Source organism: Populus euphratica, unplaced genomic scaffold (assembly GCF_000495115.2).
Source record: "Populus euphratica unplaced genomic scaffold, PopEup_1.0 scaffold259.1, whole genome shotgun sequence".
Classification (NCBI taxonomy): Eukaryota; Viridiplantae; Streptophyta; class Magnoliopsida; order Malpighiales; family Salicaceae; genus Populus; species Populus euphratica.
In genome coordinates this window covers 230,886-241,359 of record NW_011500143.1, presented here as the reverse complement: position 1 = coordinate 241,359, position 10,474 = coordinate 230,886, and the positions used below count along the sequence as shown (strand labels likewise).

The 10,474-nt window shown below is 32.7% G+C and overlaps 2 protein-coding genes across 2 annotated transcripts; one reads left to right on the top strand and one right to left on the bottom strand.

Moving 5' to 3' along the window:
- Positions 1-1,144: 1,144 nt before the first annotated feature.
- LOC105110696 (alpha carbonic anhydrase 1, chloroplastic-like) lies at positions 1,145-3,599 on the top strand. Its single transcript, XM_011005810.1, has 6 exons — positions 1,145-1,767; positions 1,942-2,153; positions 2,397-2,503; positions 2,623-2,725; positions 2,988-3,170; positions 3,269-3,599. The coding sequence occupies exons 1-6, from the start codon at positions 1,665-1,667 to the stop codon at positions 3,398-3,400; spliced, it is 840 nt and encodes a 279-aa protein (XP_011004112.1). The 5' UTR covers positions 1,145-1,664; the 3' UTR covers positions 3,401-3,599.
- A 1,634-nt stretch (positions 3,600-5,233) lies between these two features.
- On the bottom strand, positions 5,234-6,701 carry LOC105110695 (uncharacterized). The gene has a single exon (XM_011005809.1). It carries the CDS (start codon positions 6,528-6,530, stop codon positions 5,571-5,573), a length of 960 nt encoding a protein of 319 aa, XP_011004111.1. The 5' UTR covers positions 6,531-6,701; the 3' UTR covers positions 5,234-5,570.
- Between the last annotated feature and the right edge of the window lie 3,773 nt (positions 6,702-10,474).

Below are 10,474 nucleotides of genomic sequence, written 5' to 3'. Positions count from 1 at the left end.
TAAGAGAAAAACTCAACCTTTATGAGCTTAGCTATAATTGATTTTTTGGATCCTAATCTCCATACACCTTTTAAGTGTATAAAATTTCTCCAATAACCTATCATATTTCAATTAAATATTAATATAAATGTAATGGATATTTATCCCTCATTAAATGTTATTGTAAGAAGATTACACTTTAGACCCTCTATTTCATAAAAAAAAAAAAAAAAAAAAACTCATGGACTATAAATACACCAGGAGACCTTTAGAACAAAGGTTCACAATCTTCATTCTATATATATATATATATATATATTCATAGCATCTCTCTCTAAAATACTATTATATTTTCTCTTTTTAAAAAAATATTTATTTAAGCATCGGAGAGTTCTCATCTCCACCAAATGAAACTTTTTACAAGTACTAGCCACAAGGCACTTTAACATATCAAGCATAAGTATAAACTATCAACTACCTTAACTAGAGAGAATAGATAAAATTGCTACGATCAATTGATTAAATAATTATTCAACCTATAAATTCTATTTCTAGGCTAGCTGGATTTTTTGGACTTCATCATGTATAATTAACCCTTTTAATTTATAGCAAAATCTGTATCTGCCTTAGTTTTATCATCTTTTTTTGTGATTCCCTTTCTCCTTAACTGTTATGTTTTTCCGCTTTTTTATCTGGTTATAATTTACATGAAACATGAGGTAGCCAAGCTCAACAAATTGGCTTTGTGAAGTAAATAGTTCTCTCATTGTCTTGCCTTCAACAATGTGCGACCTAGGGAGTCGTGGTCCCTAGGTAATAGATGTATTGCATATACATATCTGGCACAGATACATTTCTAGAAAATAGAAACCATGGTTATTGGATTCGTAAGAACTTCCACTGCTGGTTAAAATAGTCTTCCTCCCTGCATTAATTAGAAGTTAGGAGATGCTTTAATTCGTGCTTAGCAAAGGAGACCAGCCATCCCGCACCTAACTTAATGGCAGTGAGATCATGTTTCTTTTATGATTGTGGCCAGTACCTTCATATCATGCATGAAATTGCAAGGCTTCTGGCTATTTTAATGATAAAAGGTTTTGCAAATTTTATTCAATGGACAGAAAGAGTTTACCTCCAAAAGGTGGAAAACCAGTCAGCTGGTGTCAATCCATCTTGAACAACCATGTGACCAGAGCAAGAATTCAGAGATGCAGATTATATTAGTCTAAATGTAGTCATTCAATAAGTTTGATTAATCTCTGAATCAGTTATCAGAAAAGGCTAGCCAATGGTCTACATCTTCTCCCAAGCCAGCTTTCTGCGTTTTCTGCTTGTAATAATAGCAGAGCCAAGCTGCTACATTGTGACAAAAGTGCAAATCCAATAATCTGCATTAATTTAAAGCATTTTGATTAACCCCCTAGCTTAGGATAAAGGTTTCTTTTAGAACATCAAACAAAAAATGAAGCAGGATAGGGGAAGCTCACCACGTATATAAATAGACATCGACAGACAGAAGAAGGTGTGCCGAAGGTTTTGGGAAAAGTACAGCTAAATTTACCAGCTCTCTGCAAATTTAGCACCAGTGCAGCTACAAGCTGAGCCTCTAATTGAACAACTTAGAGCAAGAGAGCCAGCCTCTCTCTAACGAACATATTCGAGGAGAAGATCTTAATTAGTCTGAGATGAGAGCACACCTGCAAAACATGGCTCCTCAACTTTCCTCTTTCATTTCTATTGCATTGTTGTTTGCAGTTGCTTTCGCAAATTTTGGACAGCAAGCTCACGGTATGACTATCTTTCGCACGCGCTACTCTTTCTCCCCCACACACGCACACAAACAGAGTTTTTTTCTTTTCTTTTCTGAAACACATATTTATGTTTCTTTGACAAGTTCTATGCTCTTTTGTTATTGTTATGTCACAAACTAGCTGACTTTGATTCTTGAAATTTTCGTGGCAGGTTCTGTAGTTGAATTCAGTTATGCTGGTTTACGTGGCCCTGCCAACTGGGGAAACTTGAACCCCAAATTCTCAACATGCTCATCTGGGAAACTTCAGTCTCCTATCAACATCATCAAGAACGAGGCAGTGGAAAACAAAAGTTTGACACCCTTGACCAGGGTTTACAAGCGTGGAAATGCTATTCTTGTTAACAATGGCTTTAATATTGGGGTTTATTCCTGAACTTGACACAATTTTGCTAATTTTATCATAATAAATTAATATACTGTTATCAACTCTTTGAATGGGCTGACATACATGTCGTGGTAGGTTAGATTCATATGAGCTAATGGAGAAAAATAGTTTCAAGAGATCTCTTGAACAACTTTATACATGCTTATCCAAGATATCATTTGTTTTTCATAAATTTAAAGTAGTAATAATTATTCTGAATTCTGAATTTTCTATATGCAGTTGCGCTATGAGGGGAACTGTGGAGTCTTGATTGTAGATGGTAAAAACTACACATTTAAGCAAATGCACTGGCATTCTCCCTCCGAACATCACATTGACGGTGTCCAGTATGCTCTCTCTCAACTCACAAAAATTACACATTTTTGCAATCAGTATAGATTGCAAAAATGTTTGATAAATAGAAATGGACACCAAATTGAACTTGAGTGGCATTCTATATCTGCAGATACGCTGCCGAGCTTCATCTAGTCCACCTGTCAGATTCCGGCGCCATCGCTGTGGTGTCAATGCTCTACGAACTTGGTGATGCTGATCCGTTTATCAGTAAGGTAGACGTTACATGCAGTTTTTTCATCTATACTGATTTTAGTTATTCCTAAAGGGCATGTGTTGCAGTCATGCAAACAAGCAGTCACTTCATTGTAAGTCTTAGGTTGAAGTAAACAATCCTGTTCCTTCCTGGAAAAAGTTCGATTTCCTTGAGGCAATCGCTTAGGGTTCCTACTTCTGAAGCTGTTCTGCATGAATAGATTGAAGGTATGGCATCTGTCGAGGAAAGTTTTAACCAATAAGAGCTATTCATGGTTGCAGATTACAAATAAGCTGGGTGATCTAGCTAAGGACGCATATGCAGGCAATGAAGAAGCCCACATTCCTATTGGGCCATTGGACAATAAGCTATTAAGAAAAAATACCCGCAAGTACTACAGATACATCGGCTCTATCACCAGCCCACCATGCACTGAAAATGTGATCTGGAACGTTCTTGGCAAGGTAAGATATATATATATATATATATATATATATATATAACACACGTATGCAGATAAACATACAAGCAGACTTTTTGATAATGGCACGCAAATATGTAGGTGAGAACAATATCCAAGGAGCAGGTAGAAGCCCTGAAAGCTCCATTGGGTGCTGATTACAAGCAGAACTCAAGGCCGTTGCAGTCACTGAATGGAAGAAAGGTTGAATTATACAATGAATTCTCCGATTAAAATTACTCCCACAGGGAACAAAATGTTCCTTTCCTGTCTTACGAACTTAATTATGTAGTACTTTGGACAAATTTACCGGTGTAGGTCATGGAAATAATCTTTTCCTGTCCGCAGATGCAACTCCACCCTTAATTCTGTTTTGCTTGAAACATTTTAAGGGGCACGATAAGCTGATTGCAATCAAATTCTACTTTAATTTGACCGTTTTTGGCCTGAAATAGCAGATTGGACAGTACATGTATAAAGCACATAACAAGCATTTTGAACTTCACTCTCAATCCAAGCTGCTAACTTCATGAAAGTGATATGGACATTGTTCCCTACATTCATGATATTATGTGTCAAATTTGCCAATTGTGTTCAAATTTATATTAGGAATCTGAGATCAATTCCTTGACAGAAGCTCCCTAGTGGAACAACCCGACATTTAATTACTTGTCCCCACGAAGTGATGAAGTTTCGAGAACAACAAGATTGAACCAATTGGTGTCATTTTCATCTGAAATAGAACAATCATGGTGGACTTGATTATTGCTACACCCTTGGTTTAAATTCATGAGTTGGTGTCCTGATCTTGATTTCAGAACCCAGAAATAACCATTCTAAATCCCCCAGCCTTCTAACAACAATCGCTGCTAAGAATTTTTATCAGTTTTTTTTTCCCCACCATTTCTTATCTGTTGGGAAGATCAGCCCGCAGACAAACACCCATGATGATGAGTTTCGATTATGATCGAGCAGTCAAGTTGAGGAACAGATTTCTGGGCATAACCCTTTGGTATTTCTTTCTCTGAGTTATGGCTATAAAATGAACATGATGTATGTTGACGGGTGAAGCAGTCAAGTTGTTAGACAAATGGGTGGGTGAAATTCGAACTTAGTCAAGATTTGAAACCATCGATCACACAAAGACCACAGAAGTCAATAATGACGATGGGCCTTCCAAGGGGATTTCCTCACTTGTAAGTTAATGAATGACCCACCTAACCACAACATATTACATGATAATTTGAACAAAACCCAACAAAGTGAGAAGGCCACAGAGCATTATCACTAAGCAGATGAAGACTACACGTTTATTTTTATTTTTAAAAAAGTTATTTTTTTACTTTAAATTAATATTTTTTATATATTTTTTCATGTCATTTTGATATTCTTATATAGTTTTCAAATTCTAATATTAAATATATTTTGAATAAAAAACTATGCAAACTCCAAAATGACCCCTTTTTTCAAGTAACCAAATCCTACATGTAATCTAATTAGGAAGAAGACTCACTTTGGTTCTAGGAGTGCTTAGGAGAACTCCATTTCAACTTAATTTAGAAGTCATCAGAAGTAATTAAGAGGTTCCTTGAATTTGAACGACCTTTCATGAAACTGCAAATCCCTTGAATTATAATCGAAACATGTATCTTCAAGATTCCATTCCATGTTTTCTCTCAAGTAGGTGTTAGTTGTTATTGTTTTTTAAATAGTTTTTGATGTTAAAATATATGTTAATAATTTTTTTTAATTTTTAAAAATTATTTTTAATATCAACGTATCAAAATAATTTGAAAATACTAAAAATATATTAATTTAAAGTTAATTAAAAAATAAAAAAAATAAAATTTTTTCAAAAATATTTTAAAAAACAGAAATAAACATTATCTAATCTAACTCACGGATCTACACAAATTCCTTACCATGGATGTGAGAGGGATAACGAGAGTTCCAAGGCAAAACAGTGGTGAATTTTAACATAGAACATCAAAATTAAGCTTCCTTGCATTTAACCTAAAAAATTATAAATGCGAGGAGGGAGGAACAAAATAATAGCTTTGCATCCTCTTGAGACAAACCACTAGCCAATGATATAATAGCCTTCATTAACTACTTTATTTAACAAAATTTACACTCATTATATATCTACAAGCCCTATTTGTATGACTTTGGAAAACCATAAAGATTCACGAACCATGAAAACAAAAGAGACAAAAAAAAAAAAACGTGGAAAGGTAATTACTGTAGTTACCGCGCTGAAACGGTTAATCCACCATGCCACGTCATCCTAACCGTAATTCAAACCCACAGCACAAAAGATGCCCACCAATCACGACCGCAACCACAAGCGCTCCTCCTCCCTTTTACTTCACCCTGGACCAAATTGTTTACTTGACCAATCGGATCATGCGACGCCAATTTCAACGCTCCACGACTCCGATCTCCTCCCTGACGCGAACCTCGTCATGCCTCCCAAACCGACAACCGGCTCCGCCGCCAACGGTTCCATTCCAAAGCTCCTCCTATGCGGCGCGTCTCTATCACTCGCCGGCAACCGATCCCTGATATCACTCGATTTCTTAAACGTGTAGCTCTCGCTGACCGATCCACCATACGACGTGTCAATATTGCGGGTGGTCCTATGTGATATATCTTTGATGTCACTCTTACACCTGAAAATAGCTTTAAGACTAGCAAAGAAACCTGCTTCTTTCTTCTTGTCCTTTCTAGTACTTTCCTTCTTTCCGGTTGCTTGAAAAGATAGCTGTTCTTGTTGCTGTAGCTGTTTTTTCCGCAATCTACGGCGATCTTTCTTCGATCTTACTCTTCCCATACAAGATACTTTGGGTGAAGACGGTTCAATCATACCCGTCGGATCCGATTTACCGGTCGAACCGGACCGTTTAGGAAACAACCGTGTGTTTCCATGTTTACAGATGCGGCGTTTCTTTGTGTCAACAACGAAGGTTGATTTCTGTGTCTTCGGTAAGCCAATGATTGATGCCTTAGAGTGAAAGGAAGAGAAACGCTGGGAATTGGAGGAGTTATGGGTCGGATTGGGGATGAGGTTGGGGTTTAAGTTTGCGGAGTTTGAGTTTCCTTTCGTGGAATCTTTGCGTTCATAGTAAGCGTTGGTGTTGAACCAGTCGAGTTCGGCGTCTTTGGACAGCCAGAAGGATTCTGGCGGGAAATCTGGTGGTACTTCGGCAACATCGGGCGAGTCTGGTGGTGGTGGCGGTAGGGAGTGGTAGTTGTTTTTGTTAGTGGTGGTGGTGGCGGCGGCGAGAGTTTCACAGGCGATTTTGCTGTCGCAGGTGCCTCCGGCGCAGGCTGAGACTAGAGTTTCAAGATCCACTTGTGGCATCGTCGCCCGTTCAACTAAGAAAAATTATGTCTCGCTGATTTTTGAGGGCGAGAGAGAGAATTGGAAGGTAGGAGATTAGTAATATGTGATGATGAATTGGAGATACAACAAAAAAAGGGAAGAAGTCTTTTTTGGAGGGAGAGTTTCAACTTGTTGACTAGTGCTTGCTCGTTTTGGGAAAGGTAAAACCGCATACTTTAACAGAGAAATAAATTTATTATAAAATAATCACTCTGATTTGTATAATAATTATTTTATTTAAAAAAGAAAAACCCTCCCATTTTCTTTACTTCTCTTTTATTTTTAAAATATTAAAAAAACAAAAAAAAAAAAAGTAGAGAAGAGGCTAATAGTAAAAGGATTGAGGGTAAAGAAATAATAGTAATTATTATTTTTTTAACTTGTAGTGAATTTGGTCTGTGCTAATTATTTATGATTATTTAAAAGAAAGAAAGAAAGAAGGAAAATTTTGATTTGGGCAGCCGCATTAGGCAGCCGCTCTTCCAACTTCTTCCACCCGCTATTATTTTTTTAATATTTCTTTCTTCTTCTTCTTAGAAACTAGTAAGACTAATATGCCTTGATAAATATTTCTTTTTCTGGCTCCGCCAAGTTTTCTTTTATTTTAAATACCAGTACTTGATTTTAAAGTAAAGTTATTTCTTGTATTTTTAAAATTTTTTTTTTTATCAAAGATAGAATTCTGCAACACGTAATGAATGGTTAGAGGATCAAGATTAGTAGCAAGCATGGCAAAGAAGTCATATTATTATAATAAAATACTGCATTATAACTTTCTTTAATAGAAGAGCATTTTTTATAAAGCTCAAATACTTCAAATAAAAAATTTTAACTCACAAGCTCCTGCAAGTGCAAACATCTCACTATCACTCGTTCATGTGCTTATCCGTGCTCTGTTGAGAGTTAAATTATTTTTAAAAAAATAAAATATTATTAATTTGTTTTTTATAGGTAAAAATTATAATTACATGGAGATTGACATTAGATAATTTAGATAATTTAATTGATTTGTCAAATTTAAAGACAATTCAAATGACCAATAAAAATATATTTTAACTAAAAAGACAACGAAAATAAATTTTTTTAAGTATTGAAATGACAAATTAACTTGAGTTAATATGTCAAATCTACTCTCTAAGTCATGAGATCTTAATAGCCCTATATGTATTAAACTCAATTCTCCATCAACTTAATGTTAAAAGATAGAATTGAAAACAAAACTTACTTAAAAAAATAAACTAAATCAATTAGTGCTAACCTGTCAAATCAGGATAATGAGGCAGAGATAACTTTATAAAAATAAATTGAAAAAATTTATAAAGTTCAATTCACATATATATATATATAAAGGACATAAAAACTACTCAAGTCGATCAACACAAACTCATAACCATAGTCAAGAGCTAGGATAAACTCATAGAATATAAACCAAAATAAATTATGAAGCCTAATTTATAATTAACTCAATATTGAATGATAAAATTAAAAAAAAAACAAAAAACAAAAACAAATTAAGTCAACAAGCTTAACTCGTGACCCAAGTAATAATACCTCATAGAAAGAAAATAAATTATGAAGTTTAATTTTTAAAAAACCCAATGTTGAAAAATTAAATAAAAAATAAAATAAAAAAAACAATGATTAGAGTCAAACTAAATTAATTTGTCGAACGCAGGTGAGAAGACCAAGATAACTCCATAAATAAAATATAATATATATATATATATATATATATATATATATAATTGTAAATTAACCTACTATTAAATGTTGAAATTAAAAAAATCAATTAAAAAAGAAAAAAACACGAGTTAACCTAGTTAACCCTAAAAACTCACAACTCAGGTTATGAGATCATGATAACCCCATATAAAGAAAATCAAAAAATAATTATGATTATGATTATGAAGTCCAGTTACTAATTAATCAAATATTGAAAGATGAATTTGAAAAAAAAATAATTAAAATAAAAAAAAAAATCTGAGTCGACATAACTAACTTGCAAAACTCATGATTTAGGTCATGAAACCATAATAACCCCATAAAAAAATAAAAAAAATAATTATGATTATGATTATGAAGTTTAATGTTAAGAGATGATTTGAGAAAAAAATAATTAAAAAAGAAAAAAAATTACTTGAATCAAAACAGCTAACTTGCAAAACTCATAATTCAAGTTATAAGACTGAGATAAATTTATAAAAAAATAAATTAAAATAAATTATGAGATTCAATACCCGGTAAACTTAATATTAGAGGATGAAAATTAAAAAAAAATCAAAAATTTTAATTTTTAAAGACTAAAGTGTAAAATGCCAAGACATTTCACTATTCATAATTGTAATGAAATGATAAGGCCCTCTTAGCATATGTTAATTTCATATTGTCATTAGTTATTTGTTTTTTTAGTAAAAAAATAAAGAAAATAGAAAGAAAGAGGAGGGCAAGGCATAAGCTACCAAAACATGTGTGATGCTACATATCAGACTTATATATGTCTGGTTTTGGTTGTACTATCCAAGCCTTTCTCTTTTAAAAAATTCAAATAAGGCAAGCCTTAACCAACCTAGTGATATCTTTATAAATACACATTTACTCTCACTAGATGGTACATTAAAAGCATAAAACCCTAGTAGAGAGAGAGAGAGAGAAGGAGGAGAAAGAGAGACTACCAAAACTTAGTCTTCTCCCTCTAGTCTCCATGAATTGCCACCATTCAATAATCTAAAATGGCTTGCAAAGACTATCTCAATACCAATCTTACATCTATACACCAAAAGATGTATCATGATATATTTTTGAAAAGTTTTTTCTAGTTTTGTACATGTGTATCAACATGTCTTACAACAACTCTTTATCTAACTTTACATTCCCTTTAGTATTTATTTCTCTTCTAACCCTATGTTTTAGTCCATAGTTTACTATCAATATAATCAAGTTCTTGCTCTGACAATTTTGAGATTTATTAACTTTTTTGTTTGTATTTGTTTCACACACACATATATATTATAGGCTGATTATATCATATAGTTAAATGGATTTTATTTGAATTGTGGGTTTAAAGTTGTAAAAATAAGAGTATGAATGAATAAATCTTATCAAAGTTAAAGGAATAAAGGACTTCATTACATGATTTAGCTTTTTAAGGATTTTTTAAAATTAATACTAAATATATAATTTTTATTTTCAAGTAAAAAAAAACTCAAAAGGAACTTTGGTTAATGATGAAGATAGCATTAACTCTTTTTTGTAAAATAACTATTAGCCAACAAATAAAAATCCAAAGACCATATGGAGACCAACCAACTATATTGGTTTATGGTTTTTTGTTTATGTGTGACGTCTTACATATTATTTATTCATAATTTATGATCATATGTTATAGTTGGTGTTGTCTTTATTAGATTTAGGATATGAGATCAATCATGTTCCAATAATAGGGTATTCTTGATTTTTCTTCTTGTTGTTATTGTTGTCATCATTAATATTTTCTATTTTTATTCTTTTTTTGTGCCATTAATTAATATTTTTTGCAAACTTTTTATAGTGAAAAACAAAATTAAACAATAGACTTGATTTTATTTGTTTAGTTTCATGGTGAGGTAGGTTAATGAACTTAAAACCTATGTTTTAATATTTTTCATATTTATTATTTTTTTATTTATATGGTTTGGAAGATTATTTGGACATAGGTTTAAGATTTTAGTTATTGGTTTTTAAATGGAAAATGAACTTTAAGCTTTAATATCTTCATTCTTCCTAGCAGACTATAACACCTTAATATCAATTTAGGTGAAATGATAAGATCTTCATAGTTTTTATATCACCTTGTTTAGAATTGGTCAAAAAATGCCCATAATCAACACACAAATTACGACATATAAAAAAATAGATATTAGCATTGATTTGCATAATAAATTCTC

What these genes read in the sequence shown, in the direction of transcription:
- LOC105110696 (XM_011005810.1), top strand. Translation starts at nt 1,665, where the DNA reads ATGAGAGCACACCTGCAAAACATGGCTCCTCAACTTTCCTCTTTCATT. An exon ending in ACAATGGCTTTAATATTGGG is followed by an intron (nt 2,154 to 2,396) that starts GTTTATTCCTGA and finishes TTCTATATGCAG; the next exon opens with TTGCGCTATGAGGGGAACTG. An exon ending in TCTGGAACGTTCTTGGCAAG is followed by an intron (nt 3,171 to 3,268) that starts GTAAGATATATA and finishes GCAAATATGTAG; the next exon opens with GTGAGAACAATATCCAAGGA.
- LOC105110695 (XM_011005809.1), bottom strand. Translation starts at nt 6,530, where the DNA reads ATGCCACAAGTGGATCTTGAAACTCTAGTCTCAGCCTGCGCCGGAGGC.